Source organism: Guillardia theta (assembly GCF_000315625.1).
Source record: "Guillardia theta CCMP2712 unplaced genomic scaffold GUITHscaffold_57, whole genome shotgun sequence".
Taxonomy (NCBI): domain Eukaryota; class Cryptophyceae; order Pyrenomonadales; family Geminigeraceae; genus Guillardia; species Guillardia theta.
This window is the reverse complement of record NW_005434617.1, coordinates 308,408-324,732: the sequence shown is the minus strand read 5'-3', so window position 1 is coordinate 324,732 and position 16,325 is coordinate 308,408. Positions and strand designations below refer to the sequence as shown.

The 16,325-nt window shown below is 53.2% G+C and overlaps 2 protein-coding genes across 2 annotated transcripts; both read right to left on the bottom strand.

Moving 5' to 3' along the window:
• Window positions 1–168: 168 nt before the first annotated feature.
• GUITHDRAFT_112197 (hypothetical protein) lies at window positions 169–6,735 on the bottom strand (the record flags this gene model as incomplete). Its single annotated transcript, XM_005828701.1, has 7 exons — window positions 169–174; window positions 228–2,873; window positions 3,111–3,390; window positions 4,099–6,308; window positions 6,355–6,527; window positions 6,648–6,691; window positions 6,731–6,735. 7 exons carry the CDS (start codon window positions 6,733–6,735, stop codon window positions 169–171), a joined length of 5,364 nt encoding a protein of 1,787 aa, XP_005828758.1.
• A 974-nt stretch (window positions 6,736–7,709) lies between these two features.
• On the bottom strand, window positions 7,710–8,701 carry GUITHDRAFT_112196 (hypothetical protein; the record flags this gene model as incomplete). The annotated part of the gene is made up of 2 exons (XM_005828700.1): window positions 7,710–8,381; window positions 8,432–8,701. The coding sequence occupies 2 exons, from the start codon at window positions 8,699–8,701 to the stop codon at window positions 7,710–7,712; spliced, it is 942 nt and encodes a 313-aa protein (XP_005828757.1).
• Window positions 8,702–16,325: the final 7,624 nt, after the last annotated feature.

The window sequence follows — 16,325 nt, the reverse complement described above, 5'->3', positions numbered from 1 at the left end:
CGAACCAAGTCACGAAAACATGATCTTCCTCCTCCTCCTCCTCCTCCTCCTCCTCCTCCTCCTCTTCCTCCTCCTTCTCCTCCTCCTCCTCCTGCACCACCATGACCTCCAAATGCTCCTCCTCCTCTTCCTCCTCCTTCTCCTCCTCCCCTTCCACCTTGGCTTTCTCTATCTCTTTCGTTGCCCCTCCAGCCCCTCCCCCCCACCCCCCTCCCCTGCTCCTTCACCTCCTCCATTGCCATCTGAGTCGCTGCAAGCGTGTGATCCCCCGTGTAGCAGTACTGCGCGTGGGCCCACATGGTCTGGACGATCCTCAGCCGTTGCGCCTTGTCCGTGGGAGGCTCGTCAAACTCGATCAGCCGGTGGTCGGGCCCGTCCCCCGAGTGACCGACTACACTCCAGCTGATCTTGTGCTGGAAGCCGTGCAGGGCCTCCATCAGCATCGTCACCATCTGGCAGCAGCGCTCGAGCCGGCGGTCCCAGGAGTTGAACCTGTACATGCTCGCGCTTACGTCGAGCACGAACATGAAGCGCTTCGGGAGCTTCTGGGGGGAGCCGGGCTCGGGGGCCTTGTCCCCCCTCCTCCGGTAAACCAGCCTCTCCCCTACCACTCCGTCGATGAGCCGGGAGTCGTCGAGCTCGCCAAAGGGCTGCAGCTTCAGCCACTCCCGCTCCTTCTGACGAGCCTCCACGCGCTCGAGGAGGAGGCGCATGTGGCGGATGTCATGCTCCACCGGCTGGAGGAACTTGTCGTAGGCTGCCGATTCGAATTCGCTCATCCCGATCTGCTTCAGCGTCTTCTGCAGCTCCTCCTGCCCCATCTTCCTCGCCGCCTCCTTCGCCTCCTCGCTGATGTTCTGCTTCTCCTCGTCCGAGATCTGCATGATTTCGTTCCCGTCGTCGAGGTCCAGCCGGTACGGTCCTCCCTTCCCTCCCAGGCCAGCCGTATCCCGCCCTCCTGTCCCTCCTGCCCAGGTGTTACCCCCCGCATGTCTCTTCCCGTCCGGCGCCTTCCCGTGCTTGGGGCCCGACGCCTGCTGCTTTTTGTCCCAGTTCCTGGTGAGCCGGATCTTTCCTCCTCCCTCCCCCTCTCCTCTTCTGCCCAGCCCCATCAGCTTGCGCCACTGCGCCAGCTCGAGCTGCAGCTCCTCTGCAGAGACCTTCCAGATGGTAACCCGCTGCTCCGACCTTCGTCCCTCCGTCACTGTTCCCACCGTCACAAGGTCTCCCTCCCCCTCCATCCTCGATATTAGCTCCACCACCTCCTTCCTCCTCTCCTTCCCTTCCTCCTCCTGCGAGCTGGGCTGCAGACGAATTGTCTTTACCCTTCTCCTGAACGCATCCACCACCTCCAGGTGCGCCCCGACCTTGGGGTCCTCCCTGTAGGACACGATGTTGCCGTTGCTGAGGATCACCAGCGGGCCCAGCTCCTGCTGCGGCTGCGAGCCGTCCTCACGAGGAGAGGACAGCAGCTGCATGCTGTGGTCGCCACCAACCCCGATGAACCCCAAGGAGGGAGTGTGGAAGTCGACGGAGGAGAGCGGGCGATCCGAGATCGTCGCAAAGGACCTGTCGCATGCGAGCACGAGCCTGTTCTGCTCCTCCTCCCCCACCTTCCTCTGGCACGACTCAGCGGACCTGATGGATTTTGCTACCCCGCTGGTCTGAACTTCCTTCTCCCCTTCCGCCTCTTCCACGATCGGCATCCACAGCAGCTCGCCCTGCCGCTCCTTGCCCGTCAGGCCGCTGAGATCACCGTACAAGACGTTCCCATTGTCGTCCCGCAGGATCCAGTGGCTGCTCTGCATGGGGAACAGCTCATTGATCCTCATACCCGAGGGCAGCTGGACTGAGAAGCTCGTCCTTTCCTGGAAGTCGAGGACGAGGAACGAGTCGCTGCCAACCGTGTATAGGAGGAGCGAGTGTCCCCCAGGTACCACCTTGCAGACCGTCTTGCTCTGCTTCCCGTCGCCCCCCCTCTTGCCCTCAAAGAAGTTGGACCAGCTCACCTGGTCTTCCTGCTCCGAGGAGGAGGACGAGGAGGAGGGACCCTTGACCTTGGGGATCTTGCAAACCATCACCTTGGGAGTCTTGTGGTCGAGGAGGAGGACGAGGTCACCGCGGAGGTTCAGAAGGGCCACAGACCCGAGGGCAGGGAGGGGATACATGCGCATGCTGGAGCCGAGCGAGCTGAGGAGGCTGATGAAGTCGGAGAGGTCGAAGCGGTAGAAGGAGACGAAGTCAGGAGGAAGGAATGTGTAGATCACCAGCGGCGCGCAGAGCACATGGACGGCCCCATCGGAGGAGGAGCAGACAGCAAACGCGCTGCCGGCCTTGGAGGGAAGGGACCAGGTCCAAAGCCTCTCCGAGAAGCTAGTGAGCCGCTCGTGGGCTGTGGTGGTGGAGGAGGAGAGCTGATCCCTGACTACAGAGAAGTCATGCAAGTCCATCGACTTGGCTCGCACGCTGCTGCTGATCGCCTTCCCCTCTGCATGCCAACTCGCTAGCGGCCGGAGCTCTGGAAGCGGCCGCTCCTCCCCGAGCCTAACCGCCTTGTCCCCAGCTGCACTGACGGGTATGCCATGGCTCTCGATGATCCTCTTGACGGCGAGGAGGGCCAGCTTGTCATGCTTGTCAAACGAGAGCACGTTGTCAAGCACGGAGTTGACAGGGTCATCGGGGTAGCGCTGGAGGTGGACGACGAGGTTAACAAGTTCGCGGGTGCTGTAGGGGTAGGAGAGCTTGCCCTCCTCGATGGCGCGCCTGAGATCGCTGAAGATGGAGACGAGCTTGCGGAGGAGAACCTCGTCGACGTCAGGCCCGTAGTGTCGGAGCAGAGCAAGCTCGGAGTCTCGGTCCGGGTTGTCGATCACCTGGGTAAGGAGAGTGAGGAAGGGAGAGGAGGAGAGACGGAGAGAAGACGAGGGAGATGAGGAGAGGGGGAAAGGAAGTTGTGGAGGGAATGCAAAGGAGGAGGAGGAGGAGGAGGAGGAGGAGGAGGAGGAGGAAGAGGTAGAGGTAGAGGTAGAGGTAGAGGTAGAGGTAGAGGTAGAGGAGCAGGAGGAGACAGCATTCAAAGAGCAGGAGCGGGGAGGCGGGAGCGGCCTCACGTGGCAGGAGAAGATATCCCCGCACTCATGAAAGAAATCGTTGCCTAGGAAAGGAAAGCCTGGCCTGTTAGCGAGGACGATGGCGCGAAAGTTGGGATGGATGGGTATGACAACCCCTCCCGCTCCTCCCCCATTCCCCTCCCGCTCCCTCCCCCCGTTGCGCTCCAGCCTCCTCCCGTCACTGAGGATCATGCTGCCGTCCTCCAGGAGACCCTTGAGGATGCAGACGACTTCGAGGGGAGCCTTGTCGGCCTCGTCGATCATGATGACGCGACCTTCCCTGCGGGGGGGGGGGCAAGATGTGAGTTGTTGAAGTTGAAGTTGTTGATGATGTTGTTGTTGGTTGTGATGATTGTTATGATGATGGTGATGTTGATTGGTGATGATTGATGATGATGATTGATGTTGTTGTTGATGATGATGATGAAGAATCCAAACAAAAGCTATCCATCGCAACATCAACAGGACGATGACAGTGAGGAAGATGCAGCATGAGCAGCACAACAAAGAGGAGGAGCAATAGCCTATCAATGTGTCCAGTAGCGCCTCAGCTGACCTGCATGCCCGGACAAGGGGAGCGTCTCCGTGAGTGATGATCCCTCCCTCCAGCGAGATGGAGACAGTCAGCGACTGGACTGTCGTGTCTCGATGTAGTTGGATGTACTCCCTCTGCTCCCACTGTCAGCGTCTCCTCCTCCTCTCTCTGTCCCATGTCCTGCTCCTGCTCCTGCTCCTGCTCCTGCTCCCGCTCCCGCTCCCGCTCCACCCACTCTTCCTACCCCCGTTACGTCCTTCTCTACTCTGCTCGCTCAGCATCTCATTCATATCCCCCTCTTCCTCTCCCGTTCATCAGCCACCTCTATCTTGTTTCTCCCTTCCTCGCACTCTTTCACCTGGCACCTTACACCTTTCCTTCCAGCTCTCGTCCTCGTCCTCTTCCTCCCCCTCTTCCTGTCCCATTCCTCTCCCCCTCCTCCTTCCTCCACACCTCAAGCCGAAGTAGACCCAGCAGCCTGTCCACGATCTTGTTCTTCCCCACCCCTGGTTCCCGATGAGCAGGATGTGCTTCTCCCCGCTGATCAGATCCTTCATCAGGTCCTGCAGGATCCTCCTGTGCTGGGGGATGTCGTGGAAGACAACGTCCGGCACCAGCGACCTAGTCCTCGGCTCTCCTCGCTCCATCTCCACCTCGCCGATCTTCACCCTCTCCTCACCCACCTGCAGCTCGAAGTCTCCTCCTCCTCCTCCTCCCGAGCTCTGCGGGCTCAGGAGCGGGACGGAGGAAGTGACCTTGGAGATAACGCGCAGGACAGACTCTTGGATTGAGTGCGGGAGAAACGGCATCATCATGCTCCTCTCCAGCGCAGGAACGAAGTCTTGAGGGTACGAGCTCGAGCGGCGGACGATGCGAATGAGCTGGCGGAGGGAGAGAGAGATGGAGCTGCCCTCGAGCACAGGCTCCCCCTTGAGCTTTTCAAACTCCCTCGCCATGGCAGCGGCTGCGTGAACGAGCTCGGGAGCAGCATCGGGGAACATCTCACGCAAAACCGCTTCGTTCACCTCCTCCTCCAGCGGCTCCAGACGGTGGAAGGAGAACATGGACGCGTTCTCCGTCGTGAGCCAGTCGTGCTCGGCTGACGGGGGGGCCGCGATGGCAACGACACGGAAGGAGGGATGAACGCGAAGGAGGCCAAGGGCATGCATCTCGTCCTCACCCAGCCCCTGCTCCTCCATGATCGCCTCCCATCGGTCGCTCCTCAGCAGCTGCCAGCCGTTGGGCAGGGAGATCATCCGGTCCTGCATCAGGGGCTCCAGCACCGCTAGCGTCTCAGGAGGTATCCGGTGGACCCCGTCGAGGATCGCCATCTCCCCCTGCTGGGCCGCCTGCAGGAGGGGAGCCAGCTCCCAGCTCGTGTCGCCCTTGGAGTTGGTGCTTCTGCGAACAAGGAGGTCTCGAGCGCTCATGTCCTTGTACAGGTGAATGATCTTCCTCCTGTCCCCGTAGCCCATGGCGTTGCTGACCCGCAGAACAAGCGCGCTCTTCCCCGTCCCCTTCTCTCCGACGACGCAAGGATTCGCTCCCAGCGCCAAGTCCTGCAAGACGTCCGCAAAGATCCTCCTGGTCGCCTCCGTCTCGATGAAAACTTTCTTCTCGCTCAACAGAGGCTGGGAGGAGGAGGAGGAGGAGGAGGAGGAGAGAGAAGAGGGACTACAGTGTGGGGCTCCCCATGTCTCTATCTCGACCACCTCGTTCTTGCCTGCCTGCGTGTTGGCAAAAGAGACAATAATCTTGTCCTCAGCACACGGAGCAATCCCTTTCACCACATAGGATCCAAACGTCGACGTCCCCGCCGCCTCCCCCGACAGTTTGAACTCCTTGAGCAGTTTGCTGATCCTGTACTTGCTCGGCTCCATCTCTCCCTCCTCCTCCGACTTCCCGCTCCTCCTCCCCGCCGTCGTCCGCGCCAAAATGTAGGGCAGGTACCTCCTCACGACATTGCCCACGTCGCTCCCCTGAAACTTCACCATGTGCTTCACGATGGCGCTCAGCGAGGCCTCGTTGAGCTCAAGTTGCGTCACGTCCGCGTCCTCGGCCCGGAGGAGATTGACGGTCTGCGCAAATGACAGCAGAGCATTGACCCGCTTCTGCATCACCGCCGCATCCCCCGCCCCCCGCAGCTCCACTCCTTCCACTACTCCCTCCACCGAGAACGGGTCGATCGCTCGTGCCTGGAAGCGGCTGCGGAGGGGAGGATCCAGCGGGTACCCACGGTATCTGGGGATGGGAAGCCCCAGGGCTATCACGCAGAATCTTGGGTGGACTCGAATCATCTTCGACCCCGCCAGGTCAGCCCCCTCCTCCTTCAAGGCGTCGTAGCGTGCAGCTCGCATCAAGAACCTGCCGTCGTCCAGGCTCATCTCTCGGTTCTCCAGCAGGTTGTTGAGGGTTGGCAGGACATTCCTCTCTGCTCGTTCAATGCCGTCGAGGATCAGCACGCGGCCATGGATCGCTGCCCGAACTGGAGCTTGATCGTGCCAGCTCGCTGTCCCTCCTGAGATCTCCCGGCGGGTCTTGAGATCTGATTCCGTCGTGTCCCTTGTGATCCTCAAGAACTCTGCTTCCATCCCCACTACCTCGCAGAAGTGAAGGGCTAGGCGGCGTCGCCGGGGCCCCGGGCCTCCGATGAGGAACATGTCCTGGACAACAGCCGTCAGGTAAGGAGCTGTGGGAGGGAACACCTACCTGTCCGAGCTGAAACTTCTGCAGCATCCATCGGAGATGATGTAGCGTCTCTTCGTCCTCCTCCTCTGCTTTCCCAAAGTTGACAGGGACAAGGTGGGGGTTGATAGGAACCCCGACATTCATCTGAACATCTCCAATCTCCACCTTCCGAACATCATCATGATCGCCCGTGGCTGAGAAACAGGCCCATCGTGACTGATGGAGATATCTAGCAGCGTTCCCCTGTACGCCAACTCGCTTTCTAGATGGTTGTAGTAGGACAGCACGATTGAAGACGACAACGTGTCTGATACCTGAAAGCAATGCAGCCTTGCGAATCAAATGCATGGTCCTCGCCCTGTTATTCACTCAGAGAAAAACAACCTCAGAATCTCACCGCATTCCCGACAGGATAGGAGCAACCAGGAGAGCTTACCTGCTGACGTACGAGAGTAACTGTAGCTCACTCCGATCCTCGCCCCATTGTCAGTCCCTGCCCCTGCCTCCCCGTCAATCACTGTGGTGACATGCAAACAGCAACTAGGTTCACGAGGGGACAGAGGAAGTAGGTGGCACGAAGATTAAGCTTGATCTGACATAGTCTACTTCCTCCTACTCCTGTCTCTACTGCCGTGTACGCTCCTCCTTTCCCTGCGCTACTCGTGCATTCAACCTTTCCTTCAAGCTCTTCACCATCTGGTGGGCCATCAACTTGTTCCTAGCTCAGTCCACCTCTTCTGTCCTGCTCTGGACCATCTCTTGTCTATCATTCTCATTCCATCTCCCCGATCCACCTCATTGCATGTTGAACTCTTGCCCACGCTCCACATTCCTTCCGTTCGCAAGGCCGGGTGAAACATAGGGCGCCATAGATAATGTTCAAGGCACAGCAGAGATGAGGTAGTTCAACAGTGGAGACAGCAGAGACGAGGTAGTTCAACAGTGGAGTGAAAATGGAGGATACTTAAGTGAAGGAGGAGGAAGGAAGGGCAGAAGCAGGGGGCAGAGCAAGGGCTGGAGCAAGGGGCGGAAGGTAGAGGAAGGAGGGAGGGAGCACAAACATCGGGATGATGGTTGACCGGAGTGGTGGGGTAACCAGAATGTTTCCAGACCAGAGAAAATAGGACTGCTGCTAGCTGCATGGCTAGGTGAAGTTTTTTTTTTTTCTGGGTGAGGGTTCGCAACATCAATGGGTTGTATCATCCTCAGCTAGTAGAAGATGTGAAGTTTTTCACAAGAGCCCAGCAGGCAATTATGTCACAGGATTTATCACTTCAGTGAAAACAAATAACAGGGAAAACTGAAAGAAAGCTAGAAAAAATACCGAGAGAAAAAATACGTCTAAAAATGCAATCACCAGAACCTTCTGAAGTTGTTCAGCAAATGGCTTGCCACCAGTTGGGAGCTAGCACAAGGCGAGAGACTCCGTCATCTCCAACTTCTTCGATCGAGAACTGATCAAAATAAAAGCGCAAAGACTCTGAAAGCTTGTTGGCCTGCGCAGGACGGCCAAGTTCCTCTTTGCACATGAGCGCTATTTCATCCTTGATGACTCGAAGAGTGGGAACATAAAAGTCTGACCAATCGGACTCAGCAGCCAACAGCAGACGGGATTGGACCATGTGAAGGATTGCAATAGCCATGGTGACAGGAGAGGTTGCACACATGGAAAGGTGACTGACTTCCAGATAATCTGAAACCATCGCCGAAACCAAAGCCTGATGGTTGAGAGACAAGGTCTCGACGAGGGAGCCCAGGATCTGAGATACAGTAACGAAAGAGATGTCAAAATCCAGTGCCGCAAGGATAGTCGCTTCCATTGCACTGATTTTTGCTGCATCGACTTGGGTGAACACATTGCACACGTCCTTTACCAGTGGGATCGAGACCTCCATGTACTTCATCGCCAGCAAGCCGCAAGAGAGAGCCAGCTCTGGAGACACCTTTGCCTCGTCCTTCAGCTCGTCACTGACAAGACAGATGTCGTAGTAGCGCACAGCGTAGGCCGTGGTATCGCTCGAGATAGGAACTTGATACATGCACATCAACTGCAGGATTTGCGTCAGCATTCCATCCATCACAGAAAAACTTGAAATACCTCATAGATATCCCGGATCCCTAAGAATCGCGTCTTGGTCAATGGACCACCCGCAATACCGGTCATTACATAGCGGTCGACGAGGTAAGATCTGAATGACCGATAATCCCTGGACCCGTCCTCGACCAGCGTTCGTAGCTCATTTCGGCAGGGACGCTTCCGCTTCTGATCGAGTTCTTCCGACACCGACTTTCTCTTCTTGCCATGGCAAGCAGTCCACTGTACCTCCTCGATTGAGGAAGAATCTCTATCGGAGTTTTCACGCGTCATTTCGTCGTGGATCTTTTTTTCAAGTGGCTTCTGCTTGATCGCGGTGTGTTAAAGTACAAGAATAAGGAAACAAAGGGAGGTTGGAGAAGCGAGCTTGTAGAGCAAGGTTGTAGGTAGAGGAAGCGGGATGTACAGAAGAGCGCTGAAAGGAGGAGAGAGGTAGGAGAGGTACACGACAGGTGAGCAGGATATCCGAGCCTTCCTCTTGAAAGTTCCCCGAGGAGGAATGTTTGTTGATATGCAACCTTTGCCCCACCCACCCCCTACCCACCCCTCATGATTAAAACCTTGGTGTACCCCCAATTTTACTTTCGTATACCCCCTCATATACAGCAGATCTTCACTTTCACAAACCCTCACCCCCTTCCAATCTCTTGGTCATTTGTCCAACCACCCCTCCTGGAACACAACCTGTCTGGTACCACCTCACCCTCTCACAACCGGTACATTTTAACAAAGCAAAGCCGTGGGGTAGTGACCCTCCCTCCCGGAATACCAATCTTGCTACCGAAGCCATCTCTGTACCAGTACCCACCCCACCTCTCCCCACCTCTCCCATCCGACCACCGAGGTAATCCTCGCGACCTACCCACCCACCAAATTTCTGTTAAAATGAACCTTACAAAAAAAATATTAAAATCGTTATAGTCGTTCAACCCACCCTCCTGCGATCCACTTTCACAATATCGTCCCCGATTGCGACTCCAACCCCACCCCCGGAATTTTCTCCTCACACCCCCACCCCAAACACTTCAAAGCGGGCTCTCTCACAGGATGTTAACCTGTTTCCGGAGATCTCCTGACCCCCACTCCCCCAACGTTGGTATGACATGACGGTAGTCGTGCCAGTTAACATCCAAACAGTTGAGCACCCCCTCCACATGCCACCCCCACCCTGACCCCACCCCTCCCCCCACCCGCCCCTACTCCTTCGTCCTCTGCTGTGTCATATCACCCCCTTGATTACATAAATGTCGAGTCATGTCAACCAGTCGAGAGACCCTATCATATAGCACCACCAAATGGGGTACTGACACCAGCCACGGGGGGGTCAAATAATTGTTCCGTGCCAGTACAGGCACCACCCCCTTGTTCCCCACCATCAGAGGGTCCTAGGAAATTTAACTTGCTCAACTTTTGTGCACATTTTTGTACAAAAATATTACACAACAGAGTTTGACTAAACCTTTCAGTTCGGTAGCGGAAGCCGAGGTGAGCAGCGCTCAACTGCAGATTAGTACCTAGCCCAAGAGGTATCTGCAGATCGATCAATGAAGGAGGGTCGGAGGTGGGGTGGGTAATCTTCGTAGTAAAGTGTACACTTTATAAATGTATTATACAACTGATCTCTTCATCACAGGTCACACATTTTCTGTACTAGCCTTAACCCCACCACCTTCCCAATTTCATCAACTCCAGTGAACCCCTACCCCCCATTCCTGGTACACTTGTGGTTTCCATACCCTACTACCATCCAGTCGGCCCCCACATATATCTTGTACTGAGATCGCCCCCCTCCCATGCACACGGGCACCACTTTGCTACTACACCTGCTCCTCTCGGACCACCCCACCCATACCACAAGGACAAAACAACCATACGACTCCTCGCCAAAAGCTGCTTGTTTCCAGCCCATTCACTTGTCACGTTCCGAGCTCTTGGGCATCCCTGCAATGACCAAACGGCACGCTGGAATGTTCCACCACCCCACTCCATGTACACTGTTTCTCTTGTTCCTCCCCTTCAAATCTTGGCACCCTCCTACCCTTCAACCGAGCAACTGTCCACCCCACCGATTGCCTCGCCGTTCATCTTTGATCTGTACCCTCATCCCCGCTGTGACAAAACTCCGTACACCCACCCCCTGGAGGATCATAACCCTGGTCCTCATTTGACACCGCCGATTCCGGCACCACCCTACCCACTCTTCCGACCCCGCTTTACTACTTTGCATTCCCCTGATACGGATTGAGGTCACACGGATGAGTAGGGGTAGGTGGTTTGCCCCGGTTTAATGACCCCACCTCATGAACACATGCACTTCGAAGCTCAGAAGTACCCGTACTAGAAGAGCAGTTTGACACCGTGTTGACACTTTGGTACGTTATCTGCCAGATATCAACTTTAGGAAATCGCTCAACTCATTGATTTCCTACGCACCTACCACTGCAGATTTAACTTTGAGTCGTACCAACTCGCATAGGTGATCAATAGGGAGAGACTCGCCCTGGATTACGTTACTACTGCCGCGCCGCCTGCGATTCCGACGGTCCGCCCGGCTTCCCGCAGGAGTCGGACGGACCGTACGGTCAGAGGCTGGCGGCGCGGCCGGGCCCAGTAGTGTGGCCCGGAAAGCCGCCTACGGCGACGGCCCCTGCCTGGCCGGGCCGCAGGCCGCCGCTCCAGGCTCGAACGCCGCTGAGGGCCGGCCGCGCGGCTGCGGCCGGCCCCCGGCGGCCGCCCCTGGCGGAGTCGGACCGCTGTAAGACCTTGAGCTCAGATGATCTTAGGATCACTGTTTATTAAGCACACACTCTCATCAGATCAGCAGCACCACTGCAGGGATCTGCATCCGATGATCGTCGGTCATCCTATTTTCCTACGCTACGCCCAAGGTGATGTTGCACCCGCATGACGTTACGTCAGTAACGGACATGGCAGCATCATGCGAGTAGTCGCAAGAGGCTACGTACGCTGGCGAGGTGTATAATGCTAGAATCGAAGATGTGTACTGGACGTAGACGTACGTACAACACATTGGTATGATGAAAGCATGAGGCTGGTATAAACCGATACACATGTTTACTCATTGCTGTATTACGGGTTAAGCCTGACCTCGACATATAAGCAACCCATCTTAGACGTTGGCCACGTCATCGGAATGGGATTGCACGAACATTGACGTGTGTTCTCTTACTGCTGTACATAAACAAATCTAGCTTCATTGTTCATCTGTTCTACTCCTAAGTGCACTATCGCTCAGTTGCTGGACTATACCCGCATCAGGTTATAAAAGCCTCGCGTTAAAGGAACAGATGTCGCCATACCGTCTACAATGGCCGCCAATCAATCAGCCTCAGGACTCGATGATTACAGCAGTAACACCCGAGAATATGCAAAGACTTGCCCCAGATATCGAGAACTTTATACAGTTCGAGTTGATAGGGCAATACTATGCATACCTCAACTCTGAAGGGAATCCAGAAAACATGAGAGCCTACTTCGACTGTCATTTTCCCATCAGAGATACTCAATCAGAAGAATTACAGGAAAACATGAGACAGAAAAGGAGAGAATTTGTACGAGAAGCAGATGCTGCTTTGACGCAAATCCTCCACACTGTTTACATGCAATGCCCTGGCAGGATTCAGATTCTGAAAGCCCACATGGAAGAAGAACACAAATCCCCCGAGACGCCTACAAAGCTTTGCTTAGCTGGGATCAAGGCATGGACAGACTTTAAAAGACTAGACAAGCCAACCGAAGCAACAAAAGCTGAACAGACCCTTGCCAATCTCAAAGAACTAGAGCAAGCAGTAATCTACAACGGAGACTACATCCCCAATGTGGTTAGGACCTTGAAGAAATTTGCTTCACAAGGCAAAGACTGCACTTTCATCTACACCCGTGCTTTCAAAGACGTTATCGACAACCTCAGAGCAATCGACGAAACGGGCGTTCAAGCAGAACTAGGCAGTTGGATAACATCTCAAATCCATCGCAACGCAACGGAAGAAAACTTCTTCTACGAGGGAGAACCCCAGATAGAAGATTTTTTGAAATTCCATCAACATATGATGAACTTCACTACCAGAGGCACGAAACACCCAATACCTATCCTTCAAGCAGGACAAGAAAGCTCTGGCAAGAAATCAACAGAAGCACATCATTCAGGTCAAAAACGAAAGGCGAACGCCGTGTTTTCAGCCTCCGTCAAACAAAACAATACACCACAGAAAATCAGGAGACAACAACAAGAAAACTTTACTGGATGCAAAATCTGCAAAGAAAAACGACTTCCAGCAAGGATTTCTCTCAGTCACGCTACCAACGAGCATGACGCATCTAGGATCGGAGAAAGAGCCACTGGCAATAAAACAGCGCCAACCATGAAGAGGATCACAGGAAGCATTTCAACCGGTTTTCAGACAAGGGCAGGAAGATCCGCAAAATTTACCGCCAAGAGTCATCGCTCGTCGAACCCAAACCGTTCAAACGAGGAGAGCGGACAATACCCGAAGTCAAAATACAAGCAAACAGTCAGCATCGACAAGAAGGTCCTCGTGAACCTCACAAAAGCACTGCAAGAAGCCACCTCTACCGACCAAACCGAAACCCAAGAATCCGTTCAAGAATCACCTAGCAGTGATGAAGACGAATCCGATGAACCGTCCTCATCTCGAACACCTCCGAAACGACTGAAAGAAGTCGTAAAAGAGACGTTCCGAGGCACACTAGGACGCAGTTCTAGAAAGAATAAATCTCCCAAGGAGTATCCCTGTTCTAAAAATTATGTTGTATATCAAAGTGATACCAGGTCGAAAACTGACGAGATCCAACTGCACAAGCTTGATGCAGCTCTGTTCTCAAAAGTTTCAAAACCATGGTACCTTGAATACATCTTTCATATACCCAGACTACTGATCAGGAACACTGATCGGTATCAAGTTTTCCTACACGCGTTAAAAGCGAAAGAACAACAAGAGTCCCTGTACGCTATTGTCGACTCAGGTGCAACGGTAAGCGTACTCTGCAATCCAAGTTGGTTACAGAGATCGTTTACACACAAAACTGAGATCACCGGCGTGGGGGGCAGCAAGATCAATACATCGCTCGGAGGAATTCTAGCAGGAACGATAGCATCAATCGAAGGAAAACGTTTTGCATTTGCAACTATAGCAACAGTAATCAGCGACGAAAATGCTAAAATCAACCTGTTATCCATCTGGCGAATTACAAATAGTGGACACACAATAATCCACAAAGGTAAACCAGAAGGAGGACTACACGGAATCATTACACTCAACAATGAATTTATACCTTTCTACTTCTGCCCAAGCACCTACCTATGGTACGTCGAAATCCAAAGACCCAACAGGAAGACAAATAAGATAATCTCCAAGCTATCAGCAAAAACCATCTGGGATAAAGACACAATTCTCAGAGAAATTCAAGAAGGCGAAATACCACTCACGGCAACAATCAAGGAGTCAACACAAACGACAAATACACAAAGTACATCAAAACGCAGAATCCACCTGATCATCCACGGCGCAAGACTGGAGAGCGTACCTCGTTGGGGGGGAAGCATCCACATCTACCAAGCTGCGATGCAGGGGGAGAGCACAACTTCGGCAACAGCTTTCAAGCCCACGCACATGAAGACCTTTCCTATCAGCATGCGAGATGTACGACCTGAATTAGACACGTCAGAAGAGTCAGACAGTGAAAATGGAGAGACCTTGGACAGTTGCAGCAGCTCCGATGACGAGCTGATGACTACTGACAACACTCCATTAGAATCTGCAAGACAATTCACGACGGAAGAGATTCAACAGCAAACCAAGGAGTATCTCAACGATCCAAGATCATTTACAGATTTTGACGACTTTACAAACACAACGATCGAAGAACTTGACGAAAACGACAAGGAATACGAAGAACAATTGAAGAATGACAAATCAGATCTCAAGAATATTTACCTATATTCAACGGGAGAACGCATCAAAGGAACAAGAGCATCAGCGATTCTGCTCAAGTGGCACGTAAGAACCAACCACATCGGCAAGAAATACCTTTTCCAACTGGCAGAAAACATCGAAGGCATGGAGGAATTGAAGAGAATCAATCCAAAAACACCCCTGCCGACATGTCACACATGCCGCAGAGCGAAAACCAAGGCAGCTCCATTACCAAAATTCAGACACAAAAGATCCGATGTCAGATTTCACAGGCTGCATGGGGATATGAGCTCCTATCGAGTCCGCTCGATCGAAGGAGCAAACGGTACCTCCAACTCTGGAAAGACGACTTCTCAGGATTCAAGATGCCTGTAGGTTTAGCGAGCAAGAAAGGTTACAGGAAATCGTTACGACTTGTTGTCACGAGATTCAACAATGGGGTCTACCCCAAAGTGATTCGAGTTGACAATGGGAGCGAAATGGTTTCAAAGAAATCACTGAAGATGTACGAGAAGCACAACATCCACCTAGAAAGAAGCGCACCATATGAACATTGGCAAAATGGAAGAGCTGAATCTGGAATCTACTCGTTAGATACAAGGACTAGATTGGCAATCGTACACTCAAACGTTCCGAAAAATCTCTGGCTCAGCGCTATATATTACAACGCAGAGATCGAGAATGCATTCCTTCCTACCAGCAGAAACTCAAACATCAGTTGCTACCAAGCGTTTACAGGTACATCACCAAACGCAGAACACTTCCATCCATTCGGTTGCCTCTGCTACGTTCATATCCTAAAGGACAGAAGATTAGATCAAAAGAAAGACAAAAAACTCGAGCCAACAGCAGAAGTTTGCGTGTTTCTTGGCTTCGCCCACCACCTAGGAATGAAAGGTTATTTGGCAGCAGCACTGAATGGGAAACAACTGTACGTCACACAGAACAATATAAGTTTCAACGAAGAAGTATTCCCCTACAGATTTTCTCACCCGGAGGACAGATCTTGGAAAATACCATACGGCGGAACTGATGATTTTGGCGACGACAACGTCATTGTGCTCAAAAGAGCCGGTGAACGATTGATCGAAATGTCAGATACATCAGACGCATCAGATTCAGAATCTGAAGATGCCGGTGGAAACTCCAGCGCCCAACCTGAAGAGAGAAATCGACGACCGTTTGCAGATCAACAACATGGCATAGCACACAATGATCCCATGGTGATCCAAGTGAGGCAACAAGCTGTTGAAGTTGACAACCATCTCACGAGAACCTGTTCTGAGACATCAGTTGTAAGAGAGAGTGATATCACACAAGACGAACAAGTAGCGGTGGATCCAGGACTATCAGAAAGAGGGCACATGAACCGTGAACTAGCCAGTCTTCAAGTCGAAACCTACAACAGTGGTGAAAAGGATTTTGAGTGGGATAAACTCACCCAAATACCTGAACATCAACTGAGGTCAGGACGAATTGTACAGAAGACGAATGTGGACACACCGACAAGTGATTCAGACCACGAAGACAATGATCTTCCAACAGGAATTGAAGAGTTCGACAATCAAGACTTCATCAATGCGACACTACTTCCATCAGGAAGCACACTAGAGTTCCTTACGAACCTTGGCATCCCTTATCAAGATCGCACCTTAACGAAGCGACAATACTGTGGAGTACTTGTCGACACATACAATAACCTGGAAGAGAAAATCATGACATGGTCACACGGGCCACCACAACGAAACATGTACAACGAAAATCATTACAACGAAGAAATCGACAGCTTGATGTCTTTTCTTCAAGGATGCAAGAAAGATGAAAGAAGAGAATCAAGGATACAAAAAGCTCAACTATTCTACACAGGCATGTTGTCGGCAACCAGCCATATCGCGTTTGACAATGAGGAGGTTCGACCCGCCAGCTGGTCAGGGTAGAACGAA